Source organism: Osmia lignaria, chromosome 15 (assembly GCF_051020975.1).
Source record: "Osmia lignaria lignaria isolate PbOS001 chromosome 15, iyOsmLign1, whole genome shotgun sequence".
Lineage (NCBI taxonomy): Eukaryota > Metazoa > Arthropoda > Insecta > Hymenoptera > Megachilidae > Osmia > Osmia lignaria.
Window position 1 is genome coordinate 6,344,360 of NC_135046.1, and position 20,904 is coordinate 6,365,263.

Consider the following 20,904-nt stretch of genomic DNA (forward strand, 5'->3'; position numbering starts at 1 on the left):
TTTTCCAATTTCATCCGCTGATCGAAATCAATTGCTTTATTTCAGTTAAAAGTAAGATGAAAAGTCCAGTTCTTACCAATTCTTGATCCAGATTTTAAGCTCACGCATATAGGGAAAGCAAAGCTTCGCAGCTAAGGGATCCTACCTACAAGTTTAAAATGCAGTAACAAAATTATTCAAAAATCCAGAAACTATCTGAGCACTCAAAATAAAAATTAAAAGTAATATTTTTAATTTATTGTTTAATTTAATCTAGTTTTTTGATAATAAATGTTGCGTTCTATATTTATTTTCTTTTGCTACTATTATTATGGGCCAGAGAGAGTATTGTGCATTTTTGCGCCGAATGTTTAAATAGCGATCACAGCGTCCCCATGTGAACAACGTGTGAAACATTCTAGTAGCATAAGTTGCGCGTTTCAGCGATGGAGAAGAAATTTGTAGATCAGAAAGAATATTTAAAGAAATACTTGTCCTCCGGAGATGGCGACGATAAAAAGAAGAAAAAGAAGAAGAAGATGAAACTAGGAACTAAAACGTAGGTCTCAATTTGCATATAATATACCTTTTCTTGTCAGTTTCAACAGGAGACCCTTGTGTTTTAGGTTATAGTAATTGTTTAACACAACTTCCAGGAAGTATTTTGAAATTTTAAGAGGAGAGAAACTAATTGATTATAACTTTAGAAACTAATTGATCCTTTACAAAGACTCTTCGTTTCCTTGCACAAATTTTAAGATGTGTTTTGCAGAGTTAAAATCGTTGATGATGACATAGACCTGAAGAACATGAGACCTATGGAAGAAAATGAATTTGATATCTTCGTGGATGCAGAAGATGCACCTCAAATTGCTGGTGTAGTAGATGAACGTGGACCAGTTGACTTCTCAGATAAAAGGAGATGGAAAATTGTAGCAGATGACGAAGGTGGAGACTTGACCGTCACCAGTTCTAACAAAGAAAACAAACAATCTAAAAAAGTAAAGAACCATGATTTATCTCCACCAAGAAAACAAAAGAAACATTTAGATAATGATTTATCTCCTCCAAGAGTATCCAAAAAGAACAAAGCAGATGCAGATAGTGATTTAAGTCCACCTAGAAGGAAGTCTAAGAAACATGCGCACAAAGCTTCGCAAAGTAATAGTGACAGTGATAATAGTTCAACAGACATTCCAACTGGTAAAATTAAAAAGAAGACAAGGAGGAAAGAGAGATCTGATTCTGATTTGAGTCCACCAAGAAAGAGTAAAAAGATTATAAAACATAGAGATAAAAATGATTCAGATTTAAGTCCTCCTAGAAGAAATAGGAAAGATTCTGACTCAGATTTAACCCCTCCTAGGAGAAGTAGGAAGTACTCTGATTCAGATTTAAATCCACCAAAAAATAAGAAACATAAAAACCATGACTCTGATCTGAGTCCTCCAAGGCAGAATAAAAAGCATAAAAATTCACATTCTGGACATAATGATTTCAGTCCACAGAGGGAACATAAGCATAGAGGTTCACACAAAGAAAAAAATTATAAACATTCTGATAAGAGTTCCAAGCCATATAGGAGATATTATGATTCAGATATGAGCCCACCTCGAAGAAAGAATAGAGATATAAGCCCTAGCCGAGATGGCAATGATTTCCATAAGTCTAAAAGGAATAGATCGGATGATAAATATAAACGCGATTCTCACACAGAGAATTCTTATAGAAAGGAAAAGTCGAGGCATAGAGATACTGACTATGCGGATAATGAAAGACGAATGAAGAAGACATTAGATGGAAAGACAGCAGGATTGCAAAATGCCAGGGCTTTAAGAGAAGAAACAGAGGCGCATAAAAAACGAGAAGCTGAACACTTCAACAAGGTACTAATTTCATTTGCTTTTTTAATTCAGAATAAATTTACAAAATTTATTTTCTTTTACAGCTTAGCAAAGAAGTTACTGGGGTCGGTCAAGCAGTGGTTCTACGCGATTCAAAAACTGGAAGAAAACGTAACTTAGAAGCTGAAGCGGCCGAGGAACGTGAGAAACAAAAGCGACAATCAGAATTGAATGAAAAATATGCTAAATGGGGAGCAGGGTAAGTAGCACAAAATTTAATTTACAACACAAAACCATATGGGAGATCCTAAGAGTATGTTTCTTGATCAGTTTGAAACAGGTAGAGGATCGTGAAGAGAAATTAAAAGATGATCTCTATGAAATGAGTAAACCATTAGCAAGGTATGCCGATGACGCTGATTTAGATAAAAGACTCCGAGAACAGGAGAGAGAAGGTGATCCCATGTTGGAATATATCAAACAGAAGCAAATAAAGGAAGGCAAGAGGAAACCAGGTAAGAGAATGTTTAGATTTAATTGTTTATTAATATATTTGTCATCAAGGAGTATACTTATATCTTAATTATTATGTTTTCAGACCGACCATCGTACCAAGGATCATATATGCCAAATCGTTTTGGTATTAAACCGGGTCACAGATGGGACGGGGTGGATAGAAGTAATGGATACGAAAAACGATGGTTCGAGGCTCAAAACGCGAAGGTAGCTCGTCAAGAAGAAGCTTACAAATGGAGCACTTCGGACATGTAAAATAAAAGTATCTATTTTCTATAAATTATCGACGAGAAATTGTAAAACACAATTTCTACTTAATAAACAACACTATAAATTCGTTAATAATCGTTCTAACTGTCTATCTCAAGCATCTCCATGGTAAAAACCAGCCGCGCGTGTTAAAGAAACATTTAAAAAAGGCGACAGCTGTTTGTCGCTGCTCTTTAATCCAAGTCACGCGAGATATAAACCGGAAACAAATACGCGAGCATGAATCATCCGTGTGGGATTATCAAAACCGTAAAATCGATATTCGTTCCAGAAAACGAGACGAGTACGAAAGCTGGCGCCTGTCTGCCACCAGTCTGCTCGTTGCAAGCAAGTTTGTGAAATCAATGAGAGCTAAAAGTACACACCAGAGTTGGGAGTGGCGAATTGCATTGTAAATGTATTTTTCATAATTTGAATTTCCTGCCTATATTTTTGCAACATAGATTTCTTTTTTAGGAGAGCCTAAATAAATTAAAGCGGCTGGGACGCTTGTTCCTTCAAGCAGATTCTCAAGTAAAGTCTCCGCGCGACCGTAGATGCGTACGCACAATCGAATCGCAAATATATATCGACTCGCGTAGTCGAGACGCAAGGGCAGGGTCGACGGCTGTGTCAGTACGCCTCGCGACACCGACGGGATATCTGTGTTCTTCGTCTCGTGTAGGTTAGGGTTTAGTGTTCGCCGGTTGTAGCTTTTGTACGCTCTTTTCATACCGTAGATTACCTTCGTCGGCCAAATAAGAATTAAATAATCCACCTATACGTCCAGTTTGATCAACCGCACAAAATAATTGTATATTTCCCCCCTGAGTAACGTAAGCCGGTACCACGCCGTGTCGTTCACCTCCAGTCAAAATTACTTTTTTTTTTTTAATCCGTACGCTCTGTGATTTACCGTACCAACGAATATTGCGTCCTTCTCAAATAAAGACAATTTTTCGAGTATATATACATGTTGAAGCTTCCTCGTGATTAGCGTCTTTTATACGGACGACTCGATGTTAACGAGAAAAGTACTTGCTCGATCGTAATCGCGAATAATACGAGTGTCGCGAGAAACGGTGGGCGTTTGCAATTCGAGGATAAAGATCGGGAAGGATTTAAAGGAGCACAGTGAAAAATGGGATGCAACACGAGCAAGGAGAGCGTGCAGCCAGTCGGGGATGAAGCCAAGGAGGATGCTAAGAACGGTGGTGAGTAATTTTCATGTTGAAATAAACGGTTATTCGTATTCAGATAATATGGTAAAATGGAGATAATTTTCAATTATCTGATCGCGATACGTATACACCCTAAGGTGGGTAAATTTAAAAATTTCTTAGTAACCATTTATGATGCATTGTTTGAAATATTATTGATGATTCAATGGAGCTCTGATCATCTTAGCAGCGCACTATTCGTTTAACCTTTTAATTGAGTAATCAACTGGTCTTTCGCGATAAATAGTTGCAGCATGAACTTTATATCTCCACAAGAGTGTTCTTTTGTTAAGCAATGCCTCTTATCAATTATCTCAAGCGCTATTCATAGTACGCTTAGTAATTATTGTTTCAACAATTAATAAACAAAGGCGACTACTTGTATTTATAAAAGAATAAATTATTTATTAACAAATTATTGATAATTACGCATGAAAGAGTCCCATCATCGATTTCGATGACCTTGAAATATGTTGTTGGAGATATACTATATTGAGGAATTTTTTCCCATTTATGCTGCATATTTGTGAATTTTTCAAATTTTGTGTATATGAAAAGAATTTCATTTAGAAACAGGAACAAATGATAGATTCTTTTAAAAATTCCTCAGTGATTACAGAACTACCCCTTACCCCGTAAGACGACCTTTGCACTTCACTGTGGTAACTGAATCAACAATATTTAGTTTATTCCACGGTACACTGGAATTTTTAAATTGCAATTCCTCGTTGTAAAACGAAGGTCAGTAAATCTCTCAAATTACAAACTTGAAGTTCTCGGCCTTCTATTTCTATTTTTTATCATTCGTTATCCTTGAGGAGGATATTCTGAAAATTCCAGTCACGAACAGGGCTGTATATCACGAAATCTGTTCGTACGATTGCAATATTCACAGGAAATGTATCATCATCATTCGGAATAATATCCTCCGTTTGTTTACTACACAGTCGTGTTGCTGTTTCATTTCTTAGTCATCGAAGAATTTCAGAGCTTAACTATAAGGTAAACGCAGAATTTCAGAGCTTAGCTATGATATTAGATGTTTCTCAAATTATAAAAATATACTTTGTCATGTATAAGGTAAAGGCAGAATTTCAGAACTTAGCTATGATATTGGATATTTTTCGAATTATAAAAACATACTTTGTCGCGTATAAAGTAGAGGCACGTTGCCATTGAGTTATGCGTCTGTGGAAGCATTTTCTTCTTTGCAAAGCAATATCGGCGGTGAATGTATGAAAATTTTATTCGGAACGAGTGGTTCACGTTTCAGATATTCCAGCTCACGAAGGATCATCGATAACGCGATATCGTCTATTCGATTCTATCATTCTGGAATGAAAAATATTTAGTTCGAAGAAATTTTTTTTCCCTTCAAAAATTCATTAGCCTCGTTTGTCCAGGTGATAAATAAGATTTTCCTCCCTTCGTTTCTAGGTTAACCTGATTTTCTCGCTTGTCGCAAACTCGAAGTCTCCTATTTCGTTGAACCCCGAACTTGGTCGCGTGATAGGGCTGAACCTTTCGAGGCATTCGGGGTCATGAAAGAATCTTTTATTTATTTCAAAGACCTTCGAGTTTCTGTTTACTAGGATCTTAAAAAAAAAAAAAATCAAAGACAACAGTATAATTAAATGTCCATAAGATTAGTAAATTGGTAGAAATTCGTGTTTACGCTATGTCAGCTTCTCTCAATCAATTATTATCCTGTTGGGAAACGAAGTTTCTTGCCAAGGCGGACACGTAGGCTCGAATAATATATTTATTTCACTGACAGCGGTAGTTGAGTGGAAAAGTGCCAAAACCGATTCAGCCACGTGTCTGAAATCCACTTTTTCCGATCGAACACTTCTCGATTGGAAAACAGAAAAATGGATAAAATTCCAGTTATTCTTTGATTCTTATTCAACCATTGGCGTAACTAGGATTTTTCTCGGGGGTGGGCCAGGTGTCATAGAAATGTTAAAATTTTCGGAGTCCTGGAATTTTTGTATTCTTAAATTTTAGAATTTTAAAATTTTGTAAAAGCCACTCCACATTTTTGGGGTTGTTACAATGGATATTTAAAAAAAATTTCAGTCTTCGCCTTTTTCCGCCCTGAATTTCCTCGAAATCAATCGATCGGAGACAAATACACCCACGACAAGTTAAACCCAAGGCCGCATTGATTGAAGCACTCGCGTGCGATATCGATTGACCGTGTTCGATCGACTTCCTGCTACGCAGATTCGATCTTTTTTTTCCTCTCTTTAATTCTCTTAATCGACAAGTAGCACAATCGCAAACAGAAGGTAAAGTTGCTTTCGTGTTCGCGAGGTCGCGTGCGATATCTGACCCCTTTCTCATTTGTGAAATAATTTTTAAACTCTCTTTGTATACACGTTGTTAAATAATATTCATTTGGATCATTTATTTTGGTCTTCTTCAGGTTTCTCTTCAGCTACGATAGCGGGGTCGTTGGTGGGTTAAAAACGCATTCGTGCGAGAACGAATGAATTATTTATGCGATCGTTAACAGCCGCGATAAGTTTCCTAATGGACACGCTACATTTCCATCGACAATTCCATGTTTAGATCGCTGTTTGTCTGGAAAACTTAATTAAACAATTGGAACAATTCATTTGTATTCGATTTTATATAATTTATATAAATAACACTTCGTTAAATTAACGCGAGCTTATGAATAATTAATTGCCGACGGATGCATAGCAACCATGGCGCGACTGTAACAACAAATAATCTTTATTACTGCAAGAAACAAAATAGCCTCGGCACGCAAGCGAAGAATTATTAGGTACAAGTTAAAGTCGAGAGAACTGCGAAGAAAATACTCGAGGCTCTTTGTGTTTTGAATTGAACAGTAAGGTGTCCCATGACTTATGCACGCATAGCGAATCTCTTTTCCTTTCTTCTGGCAAGTCGGCCAACATCGATTCCATTCCGATGCAATTACCGCCGGCAATAACTCGAAATATGGGACGCCTAGCGTTCTGGGGTTTGTTCATGGGTGCCCGACAGTCTGATGTACTCCATGGCCACACCCCTCCTTCGGCTCGGACCTAATTTCTTCTAAACTGGACGTTATTTATCTGTAGCCTAGTTAGAGATACTTAACATTGGGAAACTGCAATTTGGCAGTTGAAAGTTTAATATTTGAAAAATTAGGAATTAAAAGCTCGAAACTTAAGAAATTGCATATTGACCACTGGAAATTTGAAAAATTGCAATTTGGCAATTGGAAGTTTAATATTTGAAAAATTAGGAATTGAAAACTCGGAACTTAAGAAATTGCATATTGAAAAATTGAAAATAGAAAACTTTAGAATTGAAAATGGAAAGCACACTATTCGTATTTATGGTATTCTGTCGACAGATTCAAGGTTTGATAGTTCCCCGTGCATTACGTTTCCAGGAAACATAAATTCCAACTTCCGTCATAGTTATCGGTTCACGATAAACGCGAACACTGTCTATGACAGTTTCATAAGCTTAGATAATATTAATCATCTTTTATTGAGACATGTTCCCACTTATCTTTTATCGAGCTTAAAATATTGAATTCCAATGAAACGGTTACCTTTGAAGTGAGATAATAGGCCATTCAACGTAGCCGAGGTGCCAAGTGCTGGATGGCTAACGACTCTGCCAATCTTAAGGTGAAGGGTCAAAGGTTATAGAACGTTCACCTCAAAGTGTGCAAGAAAAGAAACGTTTCTGATGCTAATAAATCAATAAACAGGTCGCTCGACAACTGGAGACCATTAAGTTTCATACTGGCACATTTGTTTTACTTATAGACTTAAAAATGTTACGATGTTGCACAGTTATTAATCTGAAAATTTATTAATATCTCTTGCTATTGATAGTTAAAATACCAATGATTGTGACCCACATTCTATCCCTAGTCTCAGTCGCTTTCGTGAATTCCCAAATTATTAACATACTGCTGCACAGATTCTGAATTGGACCAATAGCTTTGATTTGGGTCAATAAATTTCAAATATTCAGTTTCTAATTAGCAATTTTTTAAATTTTAAGCTTTATTAAAATTTTTAAATTCCAAATTATTAATGTTTCGAATTTTAAGCTTGCAATTTGTTGAATTTCCAATTGGCAATTTTTCGAATTGCAAGCTTCCACATTTCAATTTTTCAAATTACTCTATATGTAGAAGTAAATGTTAGCCTAATGATGTGAACGTACGTGTGAATCATTGTGTTTCTCGTCGCATTCCACTGTTTTATTTCTGCGTTCGACCGATCTATTTATTCGCCTGTTGCCACTACGTCAACAGTTAAGATTTACTGATCGGATTTAATGTTCGAAGCTTCTTAAGTTCTTAACACCTTCTTGACGATGCAGGTCATATATGATCATACAAAAAAGAAAAGAATGAACATTCGAGAATTATTTGAAATACGATTTTTTATAAATCAGTATTTTTTAATTGAAAATAATTCCTGATAATATTCTCAGTTTCTGTGTAATCATTAAACGTTCCACCCTTTAGGAAATGTTTTTGCGATCGAAGAAAGATGATAATAGGATGTAATTTATTACTGTCGAGACACGAGAATATGATGGATGACTAATTGTTCCCTCTGAATCATGCAATTTTTTTTTTTCCTAGCGTTATAGTTATTAGAGATGAAAGAACGTTTCTCTTTTGTTAATAAGTGCAGACCTCTTTTCACTAATGGCAGAGCTTAATTTACCTAACTGTTGACGATTCTTTTCACTGGCACACGTTTCTTGTTTCATTAATTGTGACACAGAGATCATTAGACACGTTCAGTATTTTTTAACATTAATTCTTTTGAAAATTGAAAGCTTGAGATTTGAAAAAATTGCAAATTTAAATTTTAAAATTTAGAAAATTGAAAATTGCAAACTCCCAATTTAAATGTTGCAAGTTAAACTAAAACTGAAATGGGGCTGTCTACTAGCAAGTAGTATGAACTACGCATGGTCTGACATCGCTATAATTCACGTTTATCTTGTTCGAACATAGTTCTCAACTATTCTCTGCAATTGTTTGATATCAGTGAATTAAAATACCTCGTCGTCTGACGGAAAGCCAACAAGAATACCTTTCCAAATTGAACAATTAATGAACTTTCATTTAGCTTGAGGAATATTGAATAATTAAAAACGGTTTTAAATGGAAAATTTCAATAACCTTGAAGAATTAATGACTACTGTAAAGTTCAGAGGCAAAGGAAATTTGTTTCGCCATAAATTTAATTTAATATTCGTATATGCTTTAAAGTTTACCTTGAAAGAAATAGAGGGAGGATGATAAAAATTAAATGCTGGTCTGTGGAATGTCCAAAGGGATGAAAAGCGGACGAGTTATATACACAATCCAGGGACTAGTTTAAAAGTTTTTTGAAAAAAGGGGTGAGAAGGCTAAGCATGATCCTTGATAATTATAATTGTCAACCCAGAAAGTTACTTAAATTGAAAATATTTTTCAAACACTTAGTAGTCTCTTAGATTAAATTTTAATTAATCTTTCTGGCAGAACAAATAGTATAAGTCAATCATAAATCAGACATGTAGGAATAAAGGGTGCACTTACAAAAAATCTTGTAGTTTACTTCTTACACTTTCAGTATAATACTAATACTATTCAGCATTTATCTACTATTTACTTTTAATTAATTATTCAATTATATACAATTTAGGACAGCAGCAACTATTGACTCTCATTTCATTAATATATTAATCAATTTTATCAACAAAACATACAGCAGATAAATAAATTGAGTGCAATTTGTTATTCAAAATGTATTTAATTAATTACAAATGCAAACAAAATAGCAAATGAATAAAATAAGGGTACTAAGTAGTACAATTGTACGTTTCAGTAGCACAAGTAGTACGGGTCGATCATATATCAGAAGCACATTTATTTTGCTCTGACAAACTGCGGAATTATGTGGGTGCTGGTTGTTGGTAAAGTCGTACAAGCTCTTCATATGTCTCTGCTTTATCGGCTGTAGTTCACACGAAATAATTTCGTCAAGTGCCTTCGAAACAGGTGGCAGTAAAAGAACAGTCGAGTTGATTTTTTAAAGCTTTCGTGAAATAAGGGATGCAAAGAAGATCACGGCTTAAAGTAATTATACATTTTATCGAGGAGATTGTTCTTGGTCCTCGAGCACGTATCCATCCGCTATTCGATCTTTAATTGGACTCTCCAGACTCGTTCCTTGTCCGCCTCTTCAAGGAACTGGAAGATTTAATTTCCATCAAATTTATTCAGTTACGTGACACTGTTTCTAATTTTTATCCTAAATCTTTTTTTATTATCCTTGGGACAAAAATTTGAGTACATTTTTCAACAACTACATAGACATTTTCCTTTTTTTTTATATATAGATTAATTAGGGTTCCTTAATGAAAAGGGACAGGTGTTGTTATTAAGGATATAATGATTCAATTTTTCAGTTTTCAATTTTTCAATTTTAATTGTTAGGCTTTTCATTTTCAATTATTTTTAATTTTTAGATTTGCAATTTTTTAACTTTCGAATTTCAGACTAAATTTTTTGTCTTCTATGTCCAAATTTCAAATTTTTAACTTTCAATTTGAAATTGAGGTCAGATATCAATTTTCAGGCTTCCTATTCTTAATTTTTTATTTTGTTTCCTTTATTCGGTTAACAGTAAGATTGTTACTCATTTGCGGGGTACAAATACGTTTGGAAAGTAAACATTTTTTCAGGCTAGTTGAAACTACGACCACGTTATCGATTTAGTTAGAGTAATTGGAAACCTAGGTACTCTACAATCTACATCACGTAGAACGTGGAGTGTACACTATTAGTTAAAATAATACTGAACTACTTGAAACAAGATCTTACAACCCCTATGACCTAATTTTATTCTACTACAGAAAAAAACAACTTGTAAATTTATTAATTATTACAAAGATCAAGATTACAAATTGGAAATTGCAGAAAAATTTTTAAGAAAATTGAAGTGGTAGAAATGTTTATTTAAATGGCTTAGGTAGAATATCCAGCAGAGAAGCGTAGGAACTGGCGAGTTCATGGGTCTGAAAACCTTAGAAATACCATCTGGCTTACCAGTTGTCAGTTGTATGGTCGTGTAGTTGGTGGTCGCGTTGAGGTACCATTTCTCTATCCAATACAAATTTTAAAACCGATAACCGTTTGTCAGTCTCGTAGACTAAAAACAAATTCTCTTTTATTCTGAATTTTTCATCTGATGATTTCTATTTTAATTCTAGCAAGTTCACAATAAAGTTGTTAATCAAATATTTCCTCGATAGCTTCTAAAAATTTAATATTGAAAATTGACAGTGACCTTTTCGTTGCTAAAATGGTTACACTTTCCTTAAAAAAAGAAAAAAAAATTGTTGAACAAGAGGCACCCACGCAGGCACGTCCCTGTGCATCACAGAGACTGCGTGGCGTTCCGCGCAGGGCTGACGAGTGGAGAGGTTATAAAAGGTACCGGCGGTACCCAGAATGCGCCAGTCACGCATTGGGTCAGGTAGAATACGTTCGCGAAGGTGGAAAAGGGGTTAGGCGTCGCGTTTATCCAGGTGAGTCGCATACGTACCTTTGATTCTTAAAGGGATGCGTGTTGAATGCAAAATTTGCATGCACCTCGAACACTTGGAATAAAAATACATTTATGGTGTCGTGACACGCGAAACCCCTTTATTTCTTTCACTAATAATAATAATAATAATAATAATAATAATTCCGCGAGTGGAGGGTAATTTGTGATTTTACACAAATACATCCCTCGGTTTACAAGTTAAATCGTTTCAATATTAAATAAAATCGCAATTAAATAATTTACAATATTTCTTATCATTATTAATTATAATGAATTAAAAATGATAAAAATTGAAAGGTGCTAAATTTCAAGTTTATTATTTAAACAATTATCAATAATTAACAACTAGTAATTGTGTTTTCGAAAAATTATCATTTATATAGAAATTTCTTTTTTTATCTTGTGATTTTAATTCTGGTATGGATCAGATAGGAACGCGAATTGACGAGGAATCGATAACGATCGTGTGTAATTTAGTAAGCAGACAGGCCATTATCGTGGTCACACCCGATAATTAATGCAATCGGAAGCGATTTTGAATGCGGAAACCCCTCTTCCACCATTTTATTTACTTCCGAAAGAAAGAGGGAACAATAGGATTCCAAGTGGATGAAAGGAAAAAAATACTGAAACAATGGAATTGGTTGGACTTTTGTGAAATGGAAATTCTAGGAAACTTTTTGTTTAAGTGTTTGAAAAATTGAAGCTGAATTTTTTGTTAAATTAAATTGCAAAAATTTTAGAATATTATTGTTCATTTTTAGATAATTTCATCTATTTATTCTTTTAAACTCTTTCATTTATTTATTGAAAATGCATAATATTCACTCAAATATTTCTAAAATTTTTAAAGTTAAATTCATTAGGAACTCCTTATTAGAACATTATCATTTCGTTTGCAAATTCCGTACTCGTCAAGACAAGGCTGACATTGTTTAAACAGGGAGTTTGCGATGTTCGCAAACACCTCGAGCGATACGAGACTCTTTTGTCCGGGAATCTCCGTTGAAATTTCCTCCAGTATTCTCCATTTCACAAGCCGGGTATCTCGTTTATTTTTCCTTGGAAAATAATAATGAAATTGTGCCGTCAAGTTGAACAATTAAATTATACCGAATTAGCAAATAAATTTTATTTCAAAAATTAAATATACCTGTCTATCTTGATTAAAATAATTTTATATGAAATTTGGAAATTCAGTCTCATTCGAATGCCACCTATCATTATTAAAATAATTATATAAAATAGGGAGAAGGCAGAAATTAAACATCTTAATAAAGAAATTTCAATTTTTGCACATTTTAAAACTCGCTTTAGAAATTTTTTCTCGAATAAAAGATGGATATTCCTATGGTTAATACGAGTTCTATGGTGTCGTAGTAATTCTGCGTATAGCAAATAATGTGTCCCAGGACATCTGTGTTTGACGTGAAATTATTACAGCTAGTATTCGCATTCGAAACTCTCTGTATGCATAAATCGCTACGTAAATCAATGCCACCAACAGCTCGTAGCTCTACCGGATAAAAAAGACCCACATGGTGTAACGGGGAACGTAAATGAACTCTCGAAGCGAAGGAATGATTATCAGTGAACGTGTTGATGATATCAAGCGAGGAATTTTAGATTTACGTGTTCATTAAATCGCGTGTTACATGAGTAGTAGATATACCATTGTATAAAATGGATTTTATTTCTCGTACTAGATTTCTTAGAAATATCGATTTGAAAAATTTCTCAAAGTAGGAAATTGTCAGGTGACATTTGGTAAATGAAAGATTTTTTATTTTATTACTTTCTGTTTGCAAAATCTGCGTTATCAGCTGTCTCCGAACACGTCCAGTGACACTACATATAAGAATCCGACAGCAGGACGTACATTGGAAAACATTAAAGAATTTACTACCAGCCATTTTACGATATGAATTTTCTTTTATTAAAGTCATAAAGTAAGACTTGTGTCTCTTGAAAATTGAACGCTGAAATCATTAACACATAATGTAAATAATTTAGGTTTCTTATTTTATTCTTGACTCTAATATAAAATAAATCAGTGCAAACTCTGCACAACACCAATATTCCTTACCTTTCATAATCTTTCTTTCATATTTTTAATATGTCAACAATCCATTGTTAAATAGTAAATTGAAACAGAAAAAAATAAATGGAATAAGGCAACGAGCTAATCACCTACCAAGTTCATTTAGATTAAGGATTATCTCTGCGGAATCCAATTTAATGTAAATGCATTCGACACGGAATCCAATTAGAATCTCCTGCAAAATATCGCCATATTTCCGATATCCGGCGACCATTTACGCAGAAACTAGTGAAATAAAAAAGTATTCGAATGAATTTCATGATACACTTTATCGCAGTGATTGATATTCGTTCTAACAAATTTGCTCGTAATTGAAGACTATACGTACTAATTAAGCCTCGAATGACAGACCATGGAGAAAGCTACAATTTAAATTAAATTTTTTATTTCACCTTATATTAATTTCCTAAATTTTACACTCTTTTTTTAAAATTATTCTTCCAGTATATAAAACCTTTTTGTTTAAAAATTATACATTTAATTTTAGGTGAATGCTCTTGTATGCGTTTTGTAAATTTCGTTTTGTAAATAAGTTTCTTTAATTAACACCTGTTTATTCTACGTTTCATTAGCGAAACTTCAAAGAAAGAAAATTTTCTCCCGGAACTTTCACACGCCCTGCAAGCATAAAATTAATGATCCAACATTTCCGGTTTGTAGACGGGGGTGAAGAAAATTCTTAAAGAAAAGTACATTCGATGAATTGATCAATGGCTATAAATATGTTGAAATTACGGTTAAATTGTTACGAAGAGACGCGTATTTTTACCCATTCAATTCCGGATCATCGACGTTGAAAATCTCGACGAAGCGAGAACATTTCGCTAAGCAGCTTTGTTCAAACTAAAGTGCTATGTGGCCTACGCTTATAACGTCGCACGGAGGCTAGCTAGGTTAACGAGCACAGAATGAATTATAAAAGAGTGGCCACGATGACGTCTTTTCTTTCTTCCTCTGGTAGGAGAAAAAAAATGTTGCAACGATTATGCAGGAAATTTCGCTTCTTGGGTGAAAATGTCGGGGAAATTAAAAAAAAAAAGGAGGGCGTTTAAGCGGGAATGAAGCAGGCTGCTGGCAAAGGTGGTATATTCATAAATAATACAGTTCAGTACACTCTGGTTTCTGGCTTCATTAAGCCCCTTTCGGAATTATTTAAAGAAAAATGTTTCGCTTGAGTTTGGGAGAAGGCTTGCATATTGTATGATTTCTTTTCGAGCGTAAAAGTCTCGCACGATTTCAGAGAGAAAAGTATTATAAAATAACGCTTGTGATATGTCAAATTAAAGCTTGAACTTTAACAAAAATATACATATAAATGATTCATTGATATTCTTAATGCAAGAGAAGTAGTTGCGCATCGCAACAAACAATGTTTCTGTACTACGTAAAATATCTAATTTCCAAAGGTGAAAGTTCTGAAAGAAATTCATGACACAAAAGTGTAACAAGATGGTACTTGCAATACATCAAACGAAAGTTTAAAGCTTAATGAAAAACAGAACACAGACGCTTCATCATTATTCTTAATATAAAGTAAACAAAAGGGTTACTAAAAGGACAATACAAGAGTGATCAAGTTTCCAAGCAACAGATGCGAGGTATTGAATATCGATGTGAAGCCGCGAACCCATTAAATACCATCGATTGCTTTTCAGCGAGAAATCGCAGAAAATACAAAATGACAACACCCTTCGGGGCGGAAATCGTTGACTCGTGTACCGCTCAAAGATCTTCAGCTTCAATTGAGAATAAATAAAAGTATCGAAATTGTACGAGTGACGATGGGAAATTTCTAAATTTACCAAGAAGTCCTCGAATGCATAGAAACAACCTGATTTTCGTCTATGCCGAATTTTACTTTCAGATGCCTGATGCTAATACGTTTAGGCAAATTGCTTCGTAGATTACAAGGAAGCCTCGTTCTATGAGCTAACGAATTACGTTTCGAACCTCGAGGGACGCTGCTTTGATCGATCCCCATGGAATACGAAATGATGTGCCACTTATGGATTAAATACAGGAAACCTACACTACAATGCAGTCCATGGATACTTTAAGTTTCGTCGAAATTCACTGTTTCACCATTTAACCCTAATTTTAATATATGCAAGCAATTATTATTATATCATTACAATAATTATTATGCTAATTAATTTTTTTAACCAATAACTGAATTTTGATTATTTCACGTTTACTAGCTATGTACGGGTACCCGAAAATTTGGGTACTCGAGCCTCGGGTCGGGTAATGTTTAGGTCCCGAAATTTCGGGTACCCGAACAAATGTATGTACTGGACAAATTTCCAAGGTCCTGAATCCAACAAAAATTCCTGACCCGAATTCGACCTGAATTTTCGGATAGCCGCACATCCCTAATGTTTATTAATTCAAATTCGAAATGGGTCAAATCGGGTTGTGTGAAAATACCGGGTTGTTTAACAAGCTGCAGGTTGAACTTTCCGCTCGAATACTCGTCAGCTTCTGCTCGTTAACGCTTGAAGGGTAAAGGTGAAACTTACCCCTAAAACGGCACCCCCTATTATCGCGTGCTATCCCTGCAAAAACCATGAATTAGGGGAAGGTGAAGGTGAGACTTACGGAAGGCACTTCAACATTTTCTGTTGTTGCATAATGAACGTATACAAAAACGTATGAAAGTTTTAATTACTCCCTTCGATCCGATAAATCATTTTTAACAAGAGTATGCTATTAATGTATCATAAATAAATATTTGTGATCCGTGCAATATGATCAGAAAATGATTCCATTGTTCTTTTCTTTTTTTTTTTTTACGATGCTATGAATGCTCGAGGTTTTACGAGAACGTAAAAGCAGGGTCGAGAAGGACGAAAGGAAAAATGATGGCTGGATTAGTTTGTCCTTCTCTCCGGGCTTAACAGTCGGACGAATTTAATTTGAAAGCTGAGTTAATTAGTAATCAACAGGCAGCTGTTGAAACCCGGAAATGAGGTGACGCTTCGCTATTGTTGTTTCGAATGAAGCTGACTCATAGAAATTAGAGAAAATCAAAAATTTTCTTCTTTTTGTATTTAGAGGTTCCCTTTGGAATTGATCCACATCCTCAATCCGTTGCTACAAATTTCTTTTTTTTCCCTTCTTTGCTCCTTTATATCAGAGATATTTCTTCTGAAAGGGATTCCTCGAGGCGTGCCGAGAGAAGCAAAGTGCCGCCTTAAAAATAGGACGAAAATTGCTCCACGAAATACGAGGCTGGTAATTAGACTCGCCTAACTGAGAGCACGTGTCATCAGTAGTGTAGCAGCAATGATTCACGGCTTTCTTTGTTACCACCACCCGCGACAGTGTTCATTCTCTTCTTTCGTTTTTAAGACATTTTTGATTCAACACCGGGTAGTATATATCTCGTACAAATAGTGTTTAATTTTAGCAGATGTCTCGAACAAAGCTGAAACAGAGCAATGCGGTATTCACACGGGATATACAGTCTAATCAAGATAGCTTCAAAGAGAATCGTATACACGCGTGCTTCAAAGTCTATGATTAAATCTCTTAGCGATACACTTTCATCGAGTAACTGCTGGCAAATCTATGACAATTTCGTAACAGAAATGTGTCATTAAATGATGCTTATGATACATCAATTTAAAGCTTAAAAATTAATGAAAGTAACTATATAAATGCCCCGCTGTTATTCCAAGTACAAGCTGAGTAGTAGTGGAATGCAACAAACAGTGTTTTTATACCATTTTCAAATGTAAAAATTTGAAAACAATTAAATACCACTTGTGATATATCAAATTAAAGCTGAAAAATTAACAAAAATAACTATATAAATGCCCCACTGATATTCCAAGTACAAGCTGAGTAGTATTGAATTGCAACAAACAGTGTTTTTATAACATTATCAAATATCCAATTTGCAAAATTTTAAAACAGTTAAATACCACTTGTGATACATCAAATTAAAGTTGAAAAATTGAGGAAAATGACTGTACAAGTGACCCTTCGCTAACTTAATTATTTTTAATTTTCAGATATTCCAAAGGCATCCGAAGGCAGCTCAGCGAAAGTAGAATCTCAAGAGGCGTCACAGGGAAAGACAGAAGAGAAGGATTCAAAGGAGGACAAGAAGGAAGAGAAAGTAGCGGAGAAAGAAAGGGAGGAGGCCGCGACTAGGATACAAGCGGCATTCCGCGGTCATCACGCTAGGAAGAGTATGAAAGAGACTGAATCATCGACAAAGCAGACGGGGACCAAATCAGACTCAGAACCAACGGAAGAACAACTTCAACAAGAGTTCCGTGCCGACGACAAGGGTGAGTGGGTCACGTACGAACCCTTCAAATCGCCTCCCAAAAGAACGTCTTTGATTTTAAAGATTCCCTGTCTGTCTTTTCACGTTTCTTTGAATTTAAGACCACATCAGAATTCAACAGACGATTCCAGCCAATTGAGAGAAATCGTAGGAAAATTCTTTATCTACAAATTTAAAAATCGCTGTATCTTCGACGACGATTGTTGTAGAGGTAATGGAAATGGCTTTGGAATTTTGAAAATTTCAGCGAATTCATGGAAATCAGATTTTCCAATTACGCTACAAGGTTTCTGACAATGATAACGATCGAGTTTATCGGGAAATTCCTAGCCATGAATGCTAAGCTGGTTATCCTGCAATTTTCCATTACCATGATGAACGTATTTTGCTCCTGGCAATTGACCAATTATCCACCGCGTACCATTCACCGTGAACTACACTGCCGTTGAAAAAGTTTCGACCAAAAGACATAGACCTTTTGCTAAATTTCATGGTGAAATGTATTTTGTAGGCTGGCCTACTCGACAGACTCGAAACGCCCAATCCTGTTTCCTCCGTCTGTCGAGAAGTATCGATCCCAGCCTATCGACAGGAAGTTAAGGCTATCTTTTTCTCTCGTTGACAGAGCTTTGCGAGGCAGCGACGAAAATCCAGGCATCCTTCCGAGGCCACATGTCGAGAAAGGAGCAGGCTGCTGGTATCGTCAAATCGGCTGAGAACGCCGTTGATGATATCGCGTCGAAAATGGACGAAAAGGTAAGTCCGTTCGTTCTTATCAGTCATAGAATATTGTTGAAGAAAGCTATAAAATTTTTAAGTTCTTAAGTTCTATAATTATAAAATTCAGAAATTGTTAAATTGCAAAATTTCTAAGGAAGCTCCCCCGAAATCCTAGTCATCCCCCGAAAAATCCTAGTCACCACCCCCTTGGCTAAAATGATCAGGAATTGCTCTGAAATTCCATAATGCAATATTACAGAATTTTATAAGTTTTTCCAAGTTTCTAAGAATTTTTATTGCATGGTCATTTCTGCAACTAGGTTGCAACCCATAATAGGCGTTAAAGTAAACCCGGCTTAAAATTCAATGGCTCGTCCCCTTGGGATTAATTGGTAATCAATATTCTATTATCGAGACTAATATCGTACTTGATTAGTTCTTAATCATAGCCATTATCTTTTTAAAACTTTACAATATCTTTTCATTTTTATTAACCTTGACATATCAAGATATAAAGTATTTATGCAAATTATACAAATCCTTACAGGAATTTCTCATTTTATAATTTAATCGATCTTTTATATCGATAATAAGACACGTGAAAAAATAAGAAACATTTTAAATTATTGAATGGCATAAAGAAGATATGTACAAGCTTCCTTCGGGAAAATGGCGATACAAGGGACCCAGAGATTTTCAAAATCTTATATAGCACCCCTTCTTTAGATTTTCATTCTCCTCAGGAACTCATAAAGGGAAAGACAGGACTTGATCCTTGAGTGACACCACCTGGTATATTAAGGATTAATTAAAAAATTAAGTTTGCCAATTTATAATTTCAAGGTATTTCTCTTTGTCACCGAAAGAAAGTATTTCAGAAATACCTTACGCTACTTAACTCGTCAGATAATTAAAAAACTTCTTACCACTGCGAAGTGGATGTTGCTTTTCAATAACCGTGAAATTAAAGGGCGTGTGCCTTTCATACTTCTGAGAGAGAGGAGCAAAGTCGAGGAAAAAATAAATACGGTCAACAAGCTTTCTCTTGAAACGAGCCAGGGACTAGAAACACACAGAGACAGCAGCGTGCAATCATATTTTCTCGAAATGAAATCCAAGCGACAATGGTTTGAAACAAGGATGAATAATTGATTGCGTGCTTTCGATAAACCAGTTTCGGACGCCTTTGCGACCAATTTTAATCTATTTTCGTCGGACTCCGAATTCGTTCTGTCCACCGCTAAACCAATTGCTAGGTGTGACGTAGAAAACTTTCCAAAATTTATTTCATTCACCCGGCTACACACTCTGATTCGAATAAAATGCCGGACGACACAAGATATTAGAATTTCTCGTGGACCTAAACTATCTTCGTAGCCGGTATCGAGCATATTTTATTAATCCGTGAATAATTGGATTGGCGTGTTTCATAATACACCGTCGTCGTTCGAAGAAACACGAGGGCTTAGAAGTATTTTCTTGCGTGACACCCCTAAGTCTGTGTAGAATTTGCGACGAACCTCGGCTGAAATGTAATTCTAAAAGTGCACAACGGAACGATCGCATTAAGGAGAATCTTTCTTTATTTTTAGGCTTTTAAAGAAATTAAAGGTCCCTCGTACGGTCGTTATGAATTTTTTATTTATTTCATTCTGTGACAATGGTATCGATAAGAAAACGTGCGCGATTGGATTTCCTTGGTTTCAGATGAAATTTGACGTTTTAATCCAGCTCCAAAATTCTGCGAGCAAGGCAAGGACAAAATAGGAGTTTTTCTTAAGAAAAATCGCTGGCCAGTGAAAAATCTCCAGATCTAATTAGCTTGATATCATCAATTCAATACGCTCGAGGATATTTCGAGGGTGCTTCAACTGAACGCGAAAATACAGGAAATGCTGGAATTAGAACGCAGCCGAGAAATTGGCAACGAGATTTACGATTTTTTCTCAATCTTCTTTACGACCAACTTTCTCCACATTTTTTGTTCAGCCTTATTCAGCCATTTCTTATTAAGAATATTTATGAAACCTTTATGTAAACATTTTCTTTGAGCTTTAAGCTTTAATTTCATGTATTAGAAGTGGTATTTTTAAGTACTTTTATGTCATGAAATTTTCATAGATCTCAGAATTGGATATTTGCTACAGTGCAATGGCATTGTTCGTTTCAATTCGCAATTACTCTTCTTGTATTAAGAAAATCAAAGAGACCTTTACGTATACTTTTTTGTAAAGGTTCAACCTTTATTTTAATGTATCATAGACGTTGTTTCGAGAAACTTTTATGTCATGAAATTATCTTAGAATTTTTACTTTCGGAAAGTGGGCGTTTGATACACTGAAAAAAGCATCATTTGGTATAACTGATCACCATGCCTTCTGTG

General features: G+C 35.2%; 2 protein-coding genes across 4 annotated transcripts in view; both read left to right on the forward strand.

Moving 5' to 3' along the window:
* LOC117600300 (uncharacterized) lies at nucleotides 1-3,528 on the forward strand. 2 transcript variants are annotated; one of them, XR_004580427.2, is made up of 7 exons: nucleotides 377-538; nucleotides 752-1,865; nucleotides 1,928-2,082; nucleotides 2,154-2,338; nucleotides 2,422-2,601; nucleotides 2,881-3,000; nucleotides 3,066-3,528. XR_004580427.2 is itself a non-coding variant. In XM_034315564.2 (6 exons), the coding sequence occupies exons 2-6, from the start codon at nucleotides 426-428 to the stop codon at nucleotides 2,592-2,594; spliced, it is 1,740 nt and encodes a 579-aa protein (XP_034171455.2). In that variant the 5' UTR covers nucleotides 1-221; nucleotides 424-425; the 3' UTR covers nucleotides 2,595-2,684. The 2 variants fall into 2 exon arrangements, 1 of the variants encoding a protein (XP_034171455.2); XM_034315564.2 differs by lacking the exons at nucleotides 2,881-3,000; nucleotides 3,066-3,528 and adding an exon at nucleotides 1-221 and having other exon boundaries at nucleotides 424-538; nucleotides 2,422-2,684.
* Nucleotides 3,242-20,904, forward strand: part of igl (IQ calmodulin-binding domain containing protein igloo) — a 27,505-nt gene continuing 9,842 nt past the window's right edge. The window contains exons 1-3 of one of the 2 annotated variants that reach the window (XM_034315571.2): nucleotides 3,242-3,802; nucleotides 17,521-17,802; nucleotides 18,427-18,557. In XM_034315571.2, the coding sequence (XP_034171462.1) occupies nucleotides 3,730-3,802; nucleotides 17,521-17,802; nucleotides 18,427-18,557 (486 nt within the window). In that variant the 5' untranslated portion in view covers nucleotides 3,242-3,729. Of the gene's footprint in view, nucleotides 3,803-11,142; nucleotides 11,384-17,520; nucleotides 17,803-18,426; nucleotides 18,558-20,904 lie in introns of those variants that run through there. The other variant, XM_034315570.2, reaches the window with a different exon arrangement.